This window comes from Mobula hypostoma, chromosome 8, assembly GCF_963921235.1.
Source record: "Mobula hypostoma chromosome 8, sMobHyp1.1, whole genome shotgun sequence".
NCBI lineage: Eukaryota > Metazoa > Chordata > Chondrichthyes > Myliobatiformes > Myliobatidae > Mobula > Mobula hypostoma.
The window spans coordinates 6,802,565-6,823,865 of record NC_086104.1 but is presented as its reverse complement, the minus strand read 5'-3'; the positions used below and the strand labels follow the sequence as shown (position 1 = coordinate 6,823,865).

Genomic DNA, 21,301 nt, shown 5'->3' with positions numbered 1-21,301 from the left:
CTGCGGTGGTCATTGATGCAAAACACCACATTTCACCATCTGTTTTGATGCTTCGATGTACACGTGAGAAATAAAGCTGATCCTTCTTCCTTTCTTTGCTTTCTCTTGCGGCGGTCAGAGCAGAGGTGCTCAGCAAAGCTTTGCCGAGTACCTCCGCTCTCTCTCCGCAACAAACAGGACTTCCAAGCAGCCGACTTTTTTTTTTTGGCATGTGCCTGCGTGCGTGCGAGTCTGTGCGTGCGTGCATCCATGATGATGTCTTTTTCATGGCTTTTTTACAAGGCGCGGAGCGAGAGAGAGACTGTGTGGCGGGCCACTCCCCACACAGACATTTTCCCAGTATTTTCCCCTTTATTTTACGAGGTCGAGTTGCGATCTCGACACTCAACCCGGCACGGATGGAAAGCGGACCTGACTGGTTTTGAACCTGGGAACCTCGGCTCCCAGATCCGGCACCAATGTCATTGCACCACCAGCCGGCCCGCAGCAGCCAACTATTTTAATTCCACTTCCCATTCTCGTTCCGACATGTCAGTCCACGGCCTCCTCTACTGCCACAATAAGGCCACTCTCAGTTTGGAGGAGTAACTCTTCATATTCCATCTGCTGCCATCAGGAAGAAGATACAGGAGCCTCAGGACTCGCACCACTAGGTCCAAGGACAGTTACTACCCCTCAATCATCAGGCTCTTGAACAAAAGAGGATACCTACACTCATTGTATTTCTGGTGTTCCCATAACCAATGATCTCACTGCAAGGACTCTCCATCTTGTTATTTCATGCTCATTATTCATTACTATTTATTTATATCTGCATTTGCACAGTTTGTTGTTCATTGATCCCCTTTACAGTTACTGTTCTATAGATTTGCTAAGTATGCCAGTAGGAAGAAGAATCTCATGGTTGTATGTGGTTGTATGTATTTTACTTCGTTCCTCGTAGTTGCGTAGCCTTCAACTTAATGGGACGAACATCAATTTCTCTAAACTTTTGGTAATTTCTCCCTCCTCCCATTCTCTCCTCTTTTATTTCTCATTTTGGCTCCTCTATTACCCGTTTTCTTCTCCTCACCTGCCCATCACCTCCCTCTGATGTACCCCCTCATTCCCTTTCTCCAATGGTCCACTCTCCTCTCCTATCACCCCTCCTCACTCCCCCCATCTTCTTATTCTGGCTTCTGCCCCTTCCTTTCCAATCCCAATGAAGGGTCCTGGCCTAAAACGTCGACTGTTTATTCCCCTTCCTAGATGCTGCTCAGCTTGCTGAGTGTGTGTGCGTTATTCTGGACTGCAACACTGCAAACACCCTCCTAGTTTATTGCCTACTGTTAGATTTGCTGTTTGTTATATTTTTAGCTGAATCTTGCCTGGTGAGAGAACTGTTCAGCAAATGTTTTATTAATATAGACATTAGAGGGAGCCTAATCCTCCACAGTATTGAAAAAAATATGGAAGATATGAGGCTCAAACCAGGAGCAACTGCATTGGCAGATCACTTGGGCAGGAGCTGTAAAAATGGCCGTGAATATGGTCTCTCTAAAAAAGGGTTTTTTCTTGTTTCAGTGGGTCAGGTGCTGAGTCAAGCAAAGACCAAGAACTACCTCTTTGTGCTGACTACGGCCTATTTTATCATGTGCCTCCATGCACCCTGAGACCACATCCTTAATAATCGACTCCAACATTTTCCCAACCACTGAGGTCAGACTAACTGGCCAATAGTTTCCTTTCTTCTGCCTCTCTCCCTTCTTGGAAAGTGGAGTGACATTTGCCATTTTCCAGTCTTCTAGAACCATTCCAGACTCTAGTGATTCTTGAAAGAGCATTACTAATTTCTCCATGGTCTCTTCAGCCATCTCTTTCAGAACCCTGGGTTGTACACCATCTGGTCCAGGTGACTTATCTCCCTTCAGACTTCTCAGTTTCCCAAGAACTGTCTCTCTAGTAATGGTAACATCGCACACCTCATGACACCTGACACCTGGAACTTCCATCATTCTGCTAGTGTCTTCCACAGTGAAGACTAATGCAAAATACTTATTCAGTTCATCTGCCATTTCCTTGTCCCCATTACTACTTCCCCAGCATTGTCTTCCAGCAGCCCAATATCTACTCTTGCCTCTCTTTTACACTTTATATATCTGAAGAAACTTTTGGTATCCTCTTTAATACTATTGGCTAGCTTACTTACATATTCCATCCTTACCTTCCTAATGATTTTTTTCGTTGTCTTCTGTTGGTTTTTAAATGCTTCCCAATCCTCTAACTTCCCACTAATTTTTGCTCTTTTATATGCCCTCTCTTTGGCTTTTATGTTGGCTTTGACTCCTCTTGTTAGCCATGGTTGTGTCATCTTTCCTTTGGAACACTTCTTCCTCTTTGGGAAGTATATATCCTGTGCATTCTGAATTGCTTCCAGAAATTCCAGCCATTGCTGCTCTGCTGTCATCTCTGCCAGAGTTCTTTTCCCATCTATTTAGCCAACTCCTCTCTCATGCCTCTGTAATTCCCTTTACTCCACAGTCATACTGATTCATCTGATTTTAGCTTCTCCTTCTCAAATTTCAGGGTGAACCTGATCATATTTATGATCACTTTCCCGTAAGGGTTCTTTTACCTTGAGCTCTCATCAATTTTGGTTCATTGCACAACATCCAATCCAGAATAGCTGATCCCCTAGTTTGCTCAACCATGAGCTGCTCTAAAAAGCCATTTTGTAGGCAGTCGAGAAACTCCTTCTCCTGTAATCCCGCACCAATTTGATTTTCCCAATCTACCTGCATATTGAAGACCCCATGATTATTGTAACATTTAGGCATGCATTTTCTAGCTCCCATTGTAACTTGTAGGCCACATCCTTACTATTCTTTTGGGGTCTGTATACAACTCACATCAGGGGCTTTTTACCCTTTCAGTTCCTGAGCTCCATCCACAACGATTCAACACCTTCTGACCCGATGTCACCTCTTTCTAATGAATTGATTTCACTTTTCAGTCAACGGAGCCGTCTCCTCTGCCTTCCTGCCTACCCTTGGACATTAGGCTCCCAGCTGTAACTTTCAGCCATGATTTAGCGGTGCGTACAACATCATACTTGTAATCTGCAACTGTGCTGCAAATTCTCTTACTAGCTCTTCTTTCAGTTAGTCCTGATGAAGGGTCTCGGCCTGAAACGTTGACTGTATCTCTTCCTAGAGTTGCTGCTGGCCCGCTGCGTTCACCAGCAACTTTGATGTGTGTTGCAAATCCTCTCCCTTATTCCGCATACTGCTCTCATTCAGATGTAACACCATCAGTCCTGTACTCACTCTTTTCTATTTTGTCTGCATTTTACATTACATCCAGTTGACTGTAATTTTGCCCCATCATCAGTCTCTCCTCACTACACATTGCCTCTGTTTGTAAACCAGCTACCTCATCTTCAGCACTATCATCCGCCTTTCCTACGATACTTCTAGCATTTAAACATAGGCAGTTCAGGACACTAGCCGCACCATGCTCAACCTTTTGATTCATAACTCTGACCAACATCTGCCTCGACAACCTCTGCACTAACTGTCCTGGCACTCTGGTTCCCATCCCCCTGCAGATCTAGTTTGAACCCCACCGTGTAGCATTAACAAACCTTCCCTCTAGGAAATTATTCCCCATTCAGTTCAGGTGTAAACCGTCCCTTCTGTACAGATCCCACCTTCCCTGGAAGCCAGCCCAATGATCCAAAAATCTTGTGCCCTCCTTCCTACACCAACTCCTTAGCCAGGTATTAAATTGTATAAGCTTCCTAATTCTGGCCTCACTAGCACATGGCACAGGTAGCAATCCTGAGATCACAACCCTTTAACACAGCACCTAACTCCCTGAACTCTCTATCCATTACCTCGTCACCCGTCCTACCACGACTTCTGGCCCTTCACCCTCCCACTTAAGAATGCTGAAGACTCGATCCGAGATAACCCCGGCCCTGACACCCGAGAGGCAACATTCCATCTGGGAATCTCGTTTTCGCCCATAGAACCTCCTTTCTGTTCCCCTGGCTAACAAGTGCCCTGTCACCACAGCAAGCCTCTTCTCCCCCCTTCCCTTCTGACTCACAGAGCCAGACTCAGTGCCAGAGACCCAAGCACTGTAACTTTCCTCTGTTTGGTCATCCCCCCCCCCCCACCCCGACAGTATCCAAAATAATATACCTTTTGTTGAGGGGTTGGACACAGGGGTACTCTGCACTGGCTCCTTAACCCCTTTCCCCTTCCTGACTGTCACCCACTTTCCTGTGTCCTGCAGCTTGGGTCTGTACATGTCCTATCTATCAGCCCCTCAGCCTCCCGAATGATCTGAAGTTCATCCAGTGCCAGCTCCAACTCGTCAACACGGCTTTTTCGAAGCTGCAGCTGGATGCACTTCTTGCCGCTGTAGTCGTCAGGGACACGGGAGGTCTCCCTGCCAGAGGAGCATTTCAGTATCCTGCCCGTCATCCCTACTGTCCTGGATGAGTCGATATCCAGAAGGAAAACACTTGAGCTTTTCTTTCTTTTGCTTTCTCTGAGTGAAGCCTCTCTTTAATGACCCCTTGAGGTCACCACTCTGACTATGTCCATTCAGAAGATGGCCGCTGCACTTGCCCCCACCTTCCTTTAGTTTGCTCTTACTAATCAATCCCAGCGACGATTGTTTGCTGGTCAAAGCTCTATTACATTGCCATGACCCACTCCTGCCTTTTGTCCTCAGCCAGTAGGCCTCCTGTCCAAACTTCCAATGTCCAGATTGGCCGCTGATCAAAGCTCTAAGGTTGAAGGGTAATAACTATTCCTGAACCTGGTGGTGTGGTTATCTCAGGCGCTGGGTACCTCTTTCCTCATGGCAGCAGTGAGAAGAGAGCATGACCAGGATGATCTTCACCCACCCGGCAGATGCAAGGAGAGGGTAATAATTGCTGCTTCTACCCCAGTGAACCCAAACCTGTTTTCAGTGCCGCATTTACGCCTGGGTCCTCCTCCGCTTCCTCCAGCCCGCCCTCCCACCACCCGAGTCAGCGCCAGCCCGTGCACGCGCAGAGGGTGTGGGGTGCGGAGTAACCTACCAGGAGCAGCTACAGCAACAGCACCAGCAGAAGCAGCAGGCGTTGGGTCTGTGACTGGGCGATGGCGGTGGCTCGCTGCAGCCTCCCCCGCTCCTCAGCTCCGGCCTCTTCCCCATCACTGCTGGCTCCGAGCCGACGCACTAAAGGGAGAGAGGACGGGGAGGGGGAGAGGTGAGTGAAACAGCCGATCCTTCACCTGGGTGACCTCTGTGCTCGGGGTATTGTCGACCACAAGGCTGACACAACGTGGACGGGCATGCTGACACTTCACCTTTCACCTGGTGACTTGGGCTCACTTTGAGACCTGGTGTAATCCCCTAGCCTTTCACCTCATGTAAGTGGGGTACAGTGAAAATCTTGTCTTGCATACTGTTCAGGCAGATCAATTCAATTGAGTTAGAATAGTGTTTCCTAAAGTAAGTGATTTCACCCCACTGGGGGCGATAAAGATAAAGGAGGCAACACACACAAAATGCTGGAGGAACTCAGCAGGCCAGGCACCATCTACGGAAAACAGTACAGTTGACGTTTCGGGCCAAAGCCCTTCGGCAGGACTGGAGAAAAAAAGCTGAGGAATAGATTTAAAAGGTGAGGGGAGATCAGAGAAACACCAGATGATAGGTGAAACCTGGAGGGGGAGAGATGAAGCAAAGTTGATTGGTGAAAGAGACAGAAGGCCATGGAAGAAAGAAAAAGAGGAGGAGAGCACCAGAGGGAGGCGATGGGTGGGCAAGGAGATAACATGATAGAGGGACAAGGGGATGGGAAATCGTGAAGCGGTGGGGGAGGCATTACCAGAAGCTTGAGAAATCGATGTCCATGCCGTCATGTTGGAGGCTACCCAAACGAGATATAAGGTGATTGATTGGTAGGTATCTGAGTAGCCAGGGCATCAAAGGTTATGGTGAAAAGACGGGGGAGTGGGACTAAATGGGAGAATGGATCAGGCTCATGATAAAATGGCGGAGCAGACTCCATGGGCCGAATGGCCAACTTCTGCTCCTTTGTCTTATGGTCTTATGGTTGTTCCTCCAACCTAAGTGTGGCCTTATCCCAACAGTGGAGGAGGCCATGGGTGGACATATGGGAATGGGAATGGGAATGGGAAGTGGAATTTAAATGGGTGGCCACAGAGAGATCCCGCTTGTTCTGGAGGATGGAGCATAGATGCTCGGTGAAGCGGTCTCCCAGTCTACATCAGGTTTCACCAACATACAAGAGGCCACAGCGGGAGCAGTGGTTTTTCAGACTTCCAGTAACGCCTCCCCCTCCCCCTCCCCTTGTCCCCCTCTCATGTTACCTCTTTGCCTCATCACCTCCCTCTGCTGCTCCTCCCCCACCCCCTTTTTCTTTCTTCCATGGCCTTCTGTCTCTTTCACCAATCAACTTCCCAGCTCTTTGCTTCATCTCTCCCCCTCCATGTTTCACCTATCGCCTGGCGTTTCTCTCTCCCCTTCCCCCACCTTTCAAATCTGCTCCTCAGCTTTTTCCCTTCAGTGCTACTGAAGGGTCTCGGCCCGAAACGTTGACTGTACTTTTTTCCATAGATGCTGCCTGGCCTGCTGAGTTCCCCCAGCATCTTGTGTGTGTCTGTTGCTTGGACTTCCAGCATCTGCAGATTTTCTCTTGTTTGTGAAGATAAAGGAGACAGTGTGAGGGGAGGGGTGTGAGTGCCGGTGCTTGATAGCAAGGGGGCAGCCTAGGGATTACAGGCTTAATTTAAGATATATATTACTTTTTGCAAGCAATTGTGCCTTATAATCATGTAATGATCAGGTAATCATCTCTTGCTAACCTCCTGGGCTTTGCTTGAAGCACAATATAGTTGAAAAGTAATGAGACACCTCTGTATTTAGCATATCATTGGAAATATGGACTGAAGAAACTGTGCTTTTCCGGGCCTGGCCAGTGCATTATTGCTGTTTTAATACCATAGTACAGTGTAGGTCCTCATACTCTCATCATGCAGTGACACACCCTGTGAATTAGGGTACAGCATTCAATGGAATACTTCAAAATGCTCCTGGCGACATTTCTCTAACTCACGACCCAACCGGGATTGCACTGCCCCACTTTATGTGCCTTCAGGCAGAGAGTCAAGTTTTACCTGAGGTATTATGACTTCATAACTCTCCCCTATAGTGATCGCAGTGCTTGACGCTGGACTTAAACGACAAGTGAAGTCACTTGCTGACTTCATTAACTTTGCCTCCAACTTTCACCCTGCCCTCAAGTTTACCTGGTCCATTTCTGACACCTCCCTCCCTTTTCTAGATCTTTCTGTCTCTATCTCTGGAGACAGCTTATCTACTGATGTCTACTATAAGCCGATTGACTCTCACAGCTATCTGGACTATTCTTCTTTTCACCCTGTTTCTTGCAAAAATGCCATTCCCTTCTCGCAATTCCTCCGTCTCCGCCGCATCTGCTCTCAGGATGAGGCTTTTCATTCCAGGACGAGGGAGATGTCCTCCTTTTTTAAAGAAAGGGGCTTCCCTTCCTCCACCATCAACTCTGCTCTCAAACGCATCTCCGCCATTTCACGTACATCTGCTCTCATTCCATCCTCCTGCCACCCCACTAGGAATAGGGTTCCCCTTGTCCTCACCTACCACCCCGCCAGCCTCCAGGTCCAACATATTATTCTCCGTAACTTCCGCCACCTCCAACGGGATCCCACCACTAAGCACACCTTTCCCTCTCCCCCCCCCCCGCTTTCCGCAGGGATCGCTCCCTACGCGACTCCCTTGTCTATTCGTCCCCCCCATCCCTCCCCACTGATCTCCCTCCTGGCACTTACCCTTGTAAGCTGAACGAGTGCTACACGTGCCCTTACACTTCCTCCCTTACCACCATTCAGGGCCCCAAACAGTCCTTCCAGGTGAGGCGACACTTCACCTGTGAGTCGGCTGGGGTGATATACTGCGTCCGGTGCTCCCGATGTGGCCTTCTATATATCGGCGAGACCCAACGCAGACTGGGAGATAGTTTTGCTGAACACCTATGCTCTGTCCGCCAGAGAAAGCAGGATCTCCCAGTGGTCACACATTTTAATTCCGCATCCCATTCCCATTCTGATATGTCTATCCACGGCCTCCTCTACTGTAAACATGAAGCCACACTCAGGTTGGAGGAACAACATCTTATATTCCGTCTGGGTAGCCTCCAACCTGATGGCATGGACATTGACTTCTCTAACTTCCGCTAATGCCCCACCTCCCCCTCGTACCCCATCCGTTATTTATTTATATACACACATTCTTTTTCTCTCTCTCCTTTTTCTCCCTCTGTCCCTCTGACTATACCCCTTGCCCATCCTCTGGGTTTTCTCCCCCCCCTCCCCCTTTTCCTTCTCCCTGGGCCTCCTGTCCCATGATCCTCTCATATCCCCTTTACCAATCACCTGTCCAGCTCTTGGCTCCATCCCTCCCCCTCCTGTCTTCTCCTATCATTTTGGATCTCCCCCTCCTCCTCCCACTTTCAAATCTCTTACTAGCTCTTCCTTCAGTTAGTCCTGACGAAGGGTCTCAGCCTGAAACGTCGACTGTACCTCTTCCTAGAGATGCTGCCTGGCCTGCTGTGTTCACCAGCAACTTTGAAGTAGTTGACCATGGTTTGTAAATCCCTGACAAAAATGGCAGAAGCAGGCCAAGCAAAAAAGAAGTGTAGATAGCAGCCATTGTGTCTGTAGTGTGGAAAAGATTTTTTTTTTTAGATGAGGCAACGAAACTGTCCAGGCTCCTTGAATATTTGAAGAGAATACCCTCTGATAAAGCAAAGAGCTTGGCCTACTTTCAGTCACTTCATGAAAACGTTCAGAAATGGAAAACACTTCAAAACAGGCTTGCCAGCACTTCAGAACAAAACACTGATGGATTGCATGCTTCATATCACATTTCATTGCTCAATGCTAAAGCAGACTGCAACGAAACAGACTTACTGAGCCGGGGGATCTGAGACTCCCTCTGAGTGACATGCAGCCTGATGTTGAGAAGCTGACGTCACTGCACCAAGCCCATCCATCCCATTGAAAGGTGAAAAAGCAATGAAGTAGTGAATAGTTCGAATGCTAATGTACCCTCAAAAATTGTTGATGAAAATTGCTGTTACTGCAATTAAATTAAGAAATAATTTTATTTGTCGCTTTAAATAGATCTGAATAATTTTTGCAATTACTTGTCACTGCTTTGAATTTGCAGTTCCTATTTTCTTCTTTTCTGTGCATTGTAAACGAAAATTCTTTATAGTTTTGATGGCCAGAAAGGGAGAGGGTGGCACTGGGGATGGATCTGGGAGCCAAGGGGGCAGTTACACAAATATGTTTGAGAGTCACTGAGCTAATACCAGGTAAAACAATAACAGAATGCAGAATAAAGTGTTACAGTTACAGGGAAAGTGAAGTGCAGGCAGAGGATGAGGTGCAAAAGTCATAATGAGGTAGATTGTTGCGAGCAAAAGTCCATCTCATCATACCAGGGGAACATTGCGATTTTAGAAGCTGTCCTTGTGCCTGGTGGTGCACGCTTTCAGGCTTTTGTGTCTTCTGCCTGATGGGAGTGTGGACAGCCCACCCCTGCACTCCCATCTTTCACAAATCCTCGGGTAAAATGATTAGCACCAGGGAAGCTAAACAGAGACACAAGATATTCTGTTGATGCTGGAAATCCAGAGTGACACACACACATACACACATAATGCCAGAGAAACTCAGCAGGTCAGACAGAATCTAGGGGAGAATAGAGGTCCTGATGAAGGGTCTCAGCCAGAAACATTGCCTGTTTATTTCCCTCCATAGGTGATGCCCAACCTTCTGAGTTCCTCCAGAATTTTGTGTGTGTGTGTGTGTGTGTGTGTGTGTGTGTTGCTCAACCACCTTGCATTTCTTAACCAGTAATATGCTATCAATTTGCACAAACTAGAACAAAGCAAAAAACCATCACTGTAGCACTGATAATTAATTCCAATCCACCACCCCCCCCAACTGCACCCAAAGCATGCCGAATTATTCACCGCCTCCTTTCCTCATCTCTGCATGCAACTCTCGATTACCGGCCAGTTACTCCATGGGCTTTCATCTTCCCACGTAAGGAACTTTGTAAAATACCTTGAAATCTAAATCAGCTCCATCATTACCCCCATATCCACTAGCTCAGCAACTGGGCAGAAGCCATTCAACCCATCAAATCCGTGCAAGCACAGGGAGCTGGCATGGCATTTCTTGTTACATCCACCCAGGGTAGGAGGCGGTGAGGGAGGAGAGCAGAGGCGCGGCGGGCGCACTGGAATCGATACTGGGTTGGGGGCTGGCTCACCCACCAGTACTGCCCTCCAGCGTTCACTCCCTTCAACAAAAGCTATTTTGCCTTTGTCTGCGGCTGACAAACAACAACGGACCCAGCACCAATCCAGGTGGCACTAGTCACAGGCCACCAGTCAGAGAGGCAACCATCTACTACCACTCTCTGGCTTCTTCCACAAAGCCAATGCCTAATCCAATTTACTACCCATCTTGAATTCAAAGCGACTGAACCCTCTTGACCAACTTCCTATGTGGGACCTTGTCAAGTGCCCTGGTAGAGTCCATGTAGATAACATCCACTGCCTTGCTTTCATCAGCTTTGCTGGTAACGTCCTCGAAAAACTCGCTAAGACTTTTTAGACATAACACCATGTACTAAACCATGCTGACTATTCTTAATCAGTCCATGTCTTTCCAAATACTTATCTATCCGGTCCCTTAGAATACCTTCCAATAACTTTCTCACACATGATGTCACTCACTGCCCTATAATTTCCTGATTTCTGTTCAGAGGCTTTCTTGAACGGCAGATCAACATTGGCGATCTTTGAGTCCTCCGGTACCTCACCTGTTGCTAAGGATGTTTTAAATATCTCTTCTATGGCCCCGATAACTTCTGCGCTTCTCTCCTGTGAAGTCCAAGGGGACACCTTGTCACACCCAGAGGATTTATGCACCCTGATTTGCCTCAGGACAGCAAACACTTCCTCCTCTGTATTCTGTAAAGGGTCCATGAAGTTGATGCCGCTTTGCCTCACTTCTATAGACTCTGTGTCCATCTCCGGAGTAAATACAGTTCCAAAAAGAAATTATTTAAGATCTCCCTGATCTCTTTTGGCTCCACACATGGATTACCATTCTGATTTTCGAGAGGACCAATTTTGTCCCTTTTGTCCTTAACATATCTGTAGAATCCCTTAGGATTCTCCTTCACCTTGTCTGCTAGAACAACTTCATGCCTTCTATTAGCCCTCCTGATTTCCTTCTGAAGTGTTCTCTTGCATTTCTTATACTCCATAAGTGCCTCATTTGTTCCTCCCTGACTATACCTGCTATGCAGCTCCTTGTTTTTCTTAACCAGGGCCTGGATATCTCTTGAAAACCAAGGTTTCCTAAACTGTTATCGTTACCTTTTATTCTGACAGACTCATAAGCTTATACTCCCAAGATTTTGTTTTGAAGGTCAGCCTCTTACCTAGTACACCTTTGCTAGAAAACTGCTTGTCCCAATTTACACTTGCCAGATCCTTTCCGATATCATCAAAATTAGCTGAACTCCAATTTAGAATGTCTACCCGCAGATGAGACCTATCTATTTGTGTATTTACTTTGAAATGAATGGGATTGTAATCTCTAGATGCAAAGTGTTTCCCTACACAAACTTCTGTCACCTGTCCTACCTCATTCCCTAATAGCAGATCCAGTATTGCACACTCTCTCAGTGGGACTTCCACGTACTGATGAAAGAAACTTTCCCGAACACAATTGACAAACTCTATCCAATCCAGTCCTTTAACAGTATGGGAGTCACAGTCAATATGTGGAAATTTAAAATCACTTGCTTAAACAATCTTATGTTTCTTGAAACCGTCTTTTATCTCTCTGCAAATTTGTTCCTCTAAATCCTTTGGACTGTTGGGTGGTCTGTAATATAGCCCCATTAACATGGTCATACCTTTTTAATTCCCCAGTTCCACCCATAACACCTCACTGGACAAGTTCTCCAGTCAGTTCTGTCAGAGCACTGCCATGACATTTTGCTTGTCTAGTGACATCACCCCTCCTTCTTTAATCGCCCCCGCTCCGTCGCATCTAAAACAATTGAACCCTAGTACACTGAGCCGCCAGTCTTGCCCTCTGTAACCAAGTCTCACTAATGGCTACAATATTTTAATTCCAGGTATTGATCCACACCCTGAGGACACCGCCTTTCTAACAATAATTCTTGAATTGAAGTATGTGCAACTCAAGTTATTAGTCACACCATGCTCAACCTTTTGATTGCTGATTTTGTCCAAGGTCTGAACCACATCAGTCTCCACAACCTCTCCACTAACTGTTCTGGTACTCTGGTTACCATCCCCCCGCAACTCTAGATTAAACCCCACCGTGCAGCATTAACAAACCTTCCCTCTAGGATATTAGTCCCCCTCCAGTTCAGATGTAAACCCTCTCTTCTGTACAGGTTCCGTATCTCCGGGAAGAGAGCCCAATGTTTCAAAAGTGCCCTCCCTCCTACACCAACGTCTTAGCTATGTGTTAAACTGTTCTTCCTAGTTCTGGCCTCACTAGTATGTGGCATGGGTAGCAATCCTGAGATCACAACCCTGGAGGTACCACAACTACTATTACGTCGACTCAGGCCTAGGGGGCCGGCGTCAGGCACGATGACGGACTCTCCACTTCTCCCTCTCCCTCATCAGTGTGTTCAGTTCATCTACATTACCTGCACCGCTGTCTTCCAGGAGCGTGTTGACCATAGTCTTGGGAGGGCGCCCAGAGTTCATCCTCCCGTGCTTGGGCTCCCATATGATGACTAGGCTGGCAGGTAGCTCGGGGTGGCGTAGACAGTGCCCTGCTAGTTGCAGTCTTCTCGCCTCGATTTTAGTGGTGAGCATGGGTAGCTCGTCATAGAGCTCGACGTTTGTCACGTGCTGTTGCCAACTCACATCAAGAGCCGTCTGGAGCATTCGTGTATAGCAACCAGCTAGAGACTTTCGCATCGTCTTGGTGAGTGTCCACGTCTCGCATCCGTACGTGAGAATGGACTCTATGGCTGCTATGAAAATACCCTTTTTAAGCCCTCCGGTCAGGTTCGACTTCCAAATTTCCTTCATGTCGTTCATAGCCCTCCACTCCAGTGCCTTCCGTATCTTTATGTCCTCCTCCGAACTCATCATTCTTGACCCAAGGTACTTGTAGTCACAGACTTTCTTAATGGTATCATTCTTTACTGTCTTGAGAGTACCTTCCTTGCAGTTAGATGCCATGTACTCTGTCTTCTTAGCGCTTAGGTGAAGTCCAACTTTACTGTACTCATTTTCCACTTTTGTCAGTAGCTGCTGTGCTTCCTCCATCTGGTCAGAGAGCAGGACTATGTCATCTGCAAAATCCAGATCTGTGGGAGTAACTGGTCTGACCCTTTTGGCCCTGGAGGTCCTGCCCTTTAACGTAGCATCTAACTCCCTAAACTCACTTTGCAGAACCTTGTCACTAGTCCTACCCATGTACTTGGTACCTACATATCCAACAACCTCTGGCGATTCACTTTCCCACTTACGAATACTGAGGACTCGATCGGTGATATCCAAGTCCCTGTTACCCGGGAGACAACACACCATCCAGGAGTCTCGTTCTCATCCACAGAGCCTCCTTCCTAACAAATCCCCTATCACCACAGCACCCCTCTTCACAGCCCCTTCCGTTCTGAGTCCCAGAGCCAGACGCAGTGCAAGAGACCTGACTGCTGTGACTCCTGACTCTCACCCAGTTTCCAGTGTCCTGCACCTTGGGTGCTACTACCTCTCTGTATGTCCTCTATCACCCCTTCAGCCTCCCGAATGATCCAGAATTCATCCAGTTCCAGCTCCAACCCCTCAACGTGGATAGTTAGAAGCTGCAGCTGGATGCACTTCTTAAAGTTGTAGTCATCAGGGATACTGGAGATCTTCCTGCCTTCGCACATCCCACAAGAGGAGCATTTCACTATCTTGCCTGGCATCTCTGCTGTTCTAACTGAGCAAAGATAAAGAAGGGAGAGCAATAAATTGCAGGAAGTCGGGGGGGGGGTTGGTGGTGGATACGCTACCTACAGTTCTTTTGCCTTCTCTCACTTAAGCCTCTCCTCGTTGAAGCCTCGAAGAGCTAAAGCTGCAAAATCCTCACTCTGACTCTGTCCACTCCAACAAAGAGCGCTCCAGCAATGACCGGTCCGCAAGCCCCTGCCTTAGTTTAATTTGTTCTTGCCAATCAATCCTGAATGCCGATTGAGCACTGATCAAAGCTTCAAACTGCCGTGAGTTGCTGCCTTTTCTACTCAATCAGTGAAGGTGAGTGAACTACATCTTCTCAGATTTCCGTTCTCCAGTTGGGTGCTGTTTATGATCACCCCAACTCATGTACTCAATAATAAACTTCTGCAGATGCTGGAAATCCGAGTATCTCTCTCTCTCTCACACACACACACACACACACTAATAAACTTCTGTAGATGCTGGAAATCCGAGTATCTCTCTCTCTCACACACACACACACACACACTAATAAACTTCTGTAGATGCTGGAAATCCGAGTATCTCTCTCTCTCTCACACACACACACACACACACACACACACAGTAATAAACTCCTGCAGATGCCGGAAATCTGAGTAACACACACACATTAATAAATTTCTGAAGATGCTGGAAATCCAGAGCAACACACGTAACGTGGTGGAGGAGCTCAGCAGGTCGGGCTGCGTCTATGAAAATGAATGAACAGTGGGCATTTGTGGCCAAGACCTGATGACAGTTTCCTCCAGAATGTTGTGCGTGTTATTCTGCACTCAAGTGTCTGATTTATGAAGGCCAATGTGCCAAAAGCTCTCCTTACGACCCAATCTACCTGTGATGCCACCTTCAAGGAATTATGGACCTGCATTCCCATATCCATAGCAATAAAATGCAAGAATTCTCTAAATCCCCCACAATATCTTAGGCTGTCTCCCTGAGTGACAGGAAGACCCTTGTGCTGAAACCTCCACATCCAGATAAATCCTACAAGTTACCTTGGCTTCCAATGCCTGCAACCGTATACAGGAGAATACAGGGTCCACCCAGGTCATTCCATCAGACCAACACCGACACAGGTGTAGGGGTAGATGCTAGCAGGGGCAGAATAAATTCACTCCGTTCCCACAGCTATGGCTCTCACAACTCTCAGTTCACCACTCCCTGTGTCTACACGGAGTTGCAGAGATGGGGAGGGCTATCAAGCGACAGCTTAACCCCTGAAGGACCGTGGCAGCTTTAGAGCAGATTTTCTGCACACAGTCATTAAACCGATCACAGGAATCCCAGCCTGTGCAATTACATCAACCTGCCCAGTGGACTGTTTGCCTCATTAGCCTTCAGACGTTATTTAATGACATGCTGTCACACCGGTGAACCGAGGGACACAGGAAAGCCTGCAGACACTTTTCGCAAGATCAGGATTGAAGGCTATTTATCACACGGACATCGAAACATACAGTGAAGTGTGCTGTTTGCGTCAACAACTGACACGACCAAAGGATGCACTGGGGGCAGCCCGCAAGTGTCACCAAACATACTGGCGCCAACATGGCACACCCACAATGCCCAGCAGAACAACACAGAACACAACAACGCAACAGCAGCAGCAAAACAAGCCTCGTTCCTCCCTCCTGCCCGTACATATAGAGTTCTCTAACCCACCCGTACATATAGAGTTCTCTAACCCACCCGTACATATAGAGTTCTCTAACCCCACCTGTACATATAGAGTTCTCTAACCCACCCGTATATATAGAGTTCTCTAACCCCACCCGTACATATAGAGTTCTCTAACCCACCCGTATATATAGAGTTCTCTAACCCACCCGTATATATAGAGTTCTCTTAATCCTACCCGTACCTATAGAGTTCTCTAACCCACCCGTACATATAGAGTTCTCTAACCCACCCGTACATATAGAGTTCTCTAACCCACCCGTATATATAGAGTTCTCTAACCCACCCGTACATATAGAGTTCTCTAACCCACCCGTACATATAGAGTTCTCTAACCCCACCCGTACATATAGAGTTCTCTAACCCACCCGTACATATAGAGTTCTCTAACCCACCCGTACATATAGAGTTCTCTAACCCACCCGTATATATAGAGTTCTCTAACCCCACCTATATATATATATAGAGTTCTCTAACCCCACCTGTACATATAGTGTTCTCTAACCCACCCGTATATATACGAAAGTGCTACACCTGTCCCTACACTTCCTCTCTCACCACCATTCAGGGCCCCAAACAGTCCTTTCAGGTGAGGCAACACTTCACTTGCGAATCTGTTGGGGTCATCTATTGCATCTGGTGCTCCCGGTGAGGCCTCCTCTACATCGGTGAAACCCAGCGCAGATTGGGGGACCACTTCATCGAGCACCTCTCTTCCATCCGCCACAACAGACAGGATCTCCCAGTTGCCACCCACTTCAACTCTGCTTCACATTCCCATTTGGATATGTCCATACATGGCCTCCTCTACTGCCGTGATGGAGGAGGAGAAGATGACGGCGCGACGGCTGTTATCTGTCAACTAGGGGACTGTGCACAATTCTGATTTGATGGAGACGGATGTAAGAGTACGGAGAAACATCTGGAAAACTTCTGAAATGCCCGCTTCGCTGCCACTGCTACTGTGTGGTAACCGGAATCTCCGGAGCAGAAGGCCCTGAAATCCTCGGCTTTGCTTGTTTCAGCGGGCAGGGCGAGGTCGAAGGCGCTCGGCAGAGGATGGCGCTCGGGAGGCTGTATCGGAGGGGCTGGTCGGAGGCTCGAAGTTTTCGGTCGGACGGACGGACTCAGTGTCGGCTGTGGTCGGCTGCTTCCAAGTCATCAGCAAGTTGACGGTGTCTGGAGGTTTATGGCAGGGAGTTTCTCCCTTTTGCCGCCTGCTATCAGGGACTCGGGAGTCAATCGACTCCCGAGTTTGAGACTTTTTTTACCATGTCCATGGTTTGTTCTTCATCAAATTATGGTATTGCTTTGCACTGCTGTAACAATATGTTATAATTATGTGGTTCTACCAGTGTTAGTCTTTGGTTTGTCCTGTTTTCTGTGATATCACTCCGGAGAAACATTGTATCATTTCTTAATGCATGTATGCATTTCTAAATGACAATAAAAGAGGACTGAGTGTTCTCATAATCTAAAAACTCAGGTTGGAGGAGCAACACCTCATATACCATCTGGGTAGTCTCCAGCCCCTTGGCATGAACATTGAATTCTCCAACTTCCAGTAATTCCCTCCCCCTCCTTTGCCCCATCCCAGTTTCACTCTGCCCCCTCCTCCAGCTGCCTATCACCTCCCTCATGGTTCTGCCTCCTTCTACTACACATTGTGCTTTCCCCTATTCCTTCTTCACCTTTCCTGCCTATCCCCTCCCTGCTTCCCCTCCCCCACCCCTTTGTCTTTCCCCTTACTGGTTTTTCACCTGGAACCTACCAGCCTTCTCCTTCCCACCCGCCCCCACCTTCTTTATAGGGCCCCCAATCACCACCACTTTATAATTTCCCGTCAGAGTCAACTCACGTCATCACTCCTGAGCCTAGCATCACTTTATGGACATACAATCAATCTGTGTATGTATGTGTGTTTGTCTGTGTGTGTGTCTATGAGTGCGAGCGTGTGTGTGTGAGCGTGTGCGTGTGTGTGTGTGTCTGTGCGTGTGTCTGTGTGTGTGTCTATGCGTGCGCGCATGTGTGTGTGTGTGTGTGTGTGTGTGTGTGTGTGTCTGTGTGTGTGTCTGTGCGTGTGTCTATGCGTGCGCGCATGTGTGTGTGTGTGTGTGTGTGTGTTGCGCGCGCACAGAGTGTACGTATCTGTATTTGTGTATTGGAGACAGGATGTGGAAGTGTCTGTGAGAGTGTGGAGAGGTGAGGAGAGTGAGGTGGTTGAGTGTGCGGCTAGGGAGTTGACAGCAGGTACTGATGGTGGGGGGCAGTGGTGACCTGCAGCGTTAATTTTAATTTTCTCAAATTCATTGGATTCCGGGAGGGTTACATTCAACTGAACCATACCTGAAAACAGAGGCAGAGAGCAGGAGCCTCCAGACCAGTTAGCTCAGCAAAACATTAGAAGCTGTTACTAAATATATTACAGCAGGGTACATTGAAACTTTTGATGTAATTTGCCAAAATTGTGATTATTTGCGAGGACAATCATGTTTAACCAGTCTATTGAGGAAGGAAAGTGTGTTGTGGATAAAGCAGAGGCAGTGGAGCATTGATTTACAGATGGTTAATAGAACATAGTACAGTACAGCCCAAACAGGCCCTTCGGCCCACAATGTCTGTGCTGAACACTGCCAAATTAAACTCATCCCAACTCCCATAGGGGATCCATATCCCTCAATTCTCTACATGCCAACGTGGATAACAGCCTCTTCGACACTTCTGTCAAACCTTCTTCCACCATAACCCAAAGTCAAAGTAAATTTATTATCAAAATACTTATACGTTACCGTGTACAACCCTGAGATCCATTTTCTTGTGGACAATCTCAGGAAAATGAAGGTACACAATTGAATTTATGAAAAGCTATACATAAATAAAGACTGGCAGTGTGTAAAAGAAGACAAAATGTGGAAAGAAAAAGAAATACTGAAATCATGAGTCATAGAGTCCTTGAAGTGAGTCTGTAGGTTGTGGAATCAGTTCAGTGTTAAAGTGAGTGAAGTTACCCACGCTGGTTCAGGAGCCTGATGTTTTGTAGGGTAATAACTATTCCTGAACTGGTGGTGTGAGACCTCAGGCCCCTATACTGCCTGCCTGATCGTAGCGGTGAGAAGAGAGCATGGCCTGGACAGTGGGAGGCCTTGACGATGGGAGTCCCTGGCAGAACATTCCAGGCACCCACCACTCTTTGCAAAATAGCCCTGCTTTAAACTTTTACCTTCTGACATTAAATGCATGTATTCTGGTACTGAACACTTCTACCCTGGGACAAAGATTCTGACCCTGTCTACCCTATCTATGCCTCTCATAAATTTATAAACAGTTTCAGATTAGGATCTTGGAAGATAGAACAGTACAATACAGTAAAGACCCATTGGCCCCCAATATTGTGCCAACTTTTTAACCTAATCTGATATCAATCTAACCTTTCCCTCCAACATAACTCTTCATTTTTCTATCATCCACATGCTTATCCAAGAATTTCTTAAATGTCCCTAACATATTTGCCGCTACCACCACCCCTGGCAGTTCCACTGTCTGAGTGAAAAAACTATCTCTAATATGCCCCTAAACTTTCCTCCAATCACCTTGAAATTATGCTCCCCTTGTATCAGCTATTTCCGCCCTGGGAAAAAGTCCCTGGCTATCCATTCGGTCGATAGCTCTCGTCATCTCCATTAAGTCACCTCTCATCCTCCTTCACTCCAAAGAGAAAAGCCCCAGCTCGCTCAGCCTAATCTCAAACTACTCTCTATGCAAAATACACTCTTTTAACGTTCCTACAACTTTTACCTGCTAACTTTAAATTCATGTCCTCTCAAATTTGACTTTACCTTGGGGTAAAGATTCTGACTGTCTACCCTATCTATGACTCTTGTAATCTTATAAACAGATTAAGATTAAAATTTTAAAATGACCTTTATTCGCCAGATATACGCCGACACATCGAACTCTGCAGTGAAATGTGACCTTTGCGTCACTGTTGGTGATGCGCTGGGGGCAGCCCGCAAGTGTTGCCATGCTTCCAGTGCCAACGTAGCATGCCCGTAACTCTCTAACACTAACCCGTACGTCTGTGTGGGGAACCGGAGCACCCGGAGGAAACCCACACAGTCACTGGGAGAACGTACAAACTCCTTACAGACGGCAACAGGAAATGAACAAACTTTGGATTGCTGGTGTTGTAAAGTATTGTGCTACGCCACCCTGCCACTCAACTTCATACCAACTCCTACGTCTCCCTCCAGCCTCTGACACTCCAGAGAAAATAACTCCCGATTGTCCAACCTCTCCTTAGGGTTCAGAGTCATTTATTTATTTACTTACTTACTGAGATACAGCATGGAATCGGCCCTTCCGGCCCTGCGAGCCACACAGCCCAGCTACCCCGGATTTAACCCTCACCTAAGCAGGGGACAATTTACAATGACCAATTAACCTCCCAACTGGTACATATTTGGAATGTGGGAGGAATCCTGAGCACATGGGAGAAAACCCACGTATTCCACGGGGTACAGGATCCTTACAGATGATGTCAGAATTGAACTGCAAACTCTGGCGCCCAGTGACGTACTGGCATTGTGCTGACCACATCCTGGTGAACCTCTTCTGCACACTCTCCAAAGCCCCCATTTCCTTCCTGTAATGGGGGACCAGAACTGCACACAGCACTCCATGTGTAGCCTAACTACCATTTTATACACGTGCAACAAGGTTTTTAGACTCTTGCTGCAGAAAGTAAATGCTCATGACGTTAAAGGACACAGCTCAGCACTCCATGGAAACCAGCCTCCCCTCCACGGACTTGACCTACCCCTCGCTGCCTCGGTAAAACAGCCAGCCTTATCAAAGATCCTACCCACCCAGGACATTCTCTTTTCTCCACTCTCCCGGAAAGCACTCATCACCAGGCTCAAGGGAAGATTCAACCCCATTGTTATCAGACTCTTGAACAGAAGTCTTGCATGATAAAACAGATGCTTGGCCTCACAATCTACCTTGTGATGACCTTGCAGCTAATTATCTACCTGCACTGCACTCTCTCTGAGGCTGTTCCACTTTATTCTGTATTTTGTTATTGTTTTACCTTGCACAACCTCAATGCACCTGATCTGCATGAACTGCGTACAAGACAAGCTTTTCACTGTATCTTGGTACATGTGACAATAATAAACCAATTCCACGTTATGCCAGGAGATTCCGACTTTTTATACTTCGCTCCTCTTGGCAATAAAGGCCAATTTCCCAACTGTCATAATGGTTACTTGTAACTCTCTGCATCTCATGTGACATACCCTGCAAAAGATGGTCCATTTTGGGAGTTGGGAGACTTGTTTTTACACCATCCTGCGTCGTTCAGTGGAACAAGAAACTACTTAAAATAAACTATGCTAATGTCTCTGAGGAGACTGGAAACATTAATTAGATGACTTATTAAGATGACTAAATAATCACCAGCCAGTGTGATCGAGCTCA

At 47.1% G+C, this 21,301-nt stretch overlaps 1 protein-coding gene across 1 annotated transcript in view; it reads right to left on the bottom strand.

Annotated features, from left to right (window-relative positions):
* LOC134350782 (regulator of G-protein signaling 17-like) overlaps nucleotides 1-21,301 on the bottom strand; it is a 157,746-nt gene that overhangs the window by 75,046 nt on the left and 61,399 nt on the right. Inside the window, exon 3 of the mRNA XM_063056468.1 lies at nucleotides 5,075-5,214. Within this exon, the coding sequence (XP_062912538.1) occupies nucleotides 5,075-5,214 (140 nt within the window). The remainder of the gene's footprint in view (nucleotides 1-5,074; nucleotides 5,215-21,301) is intronic.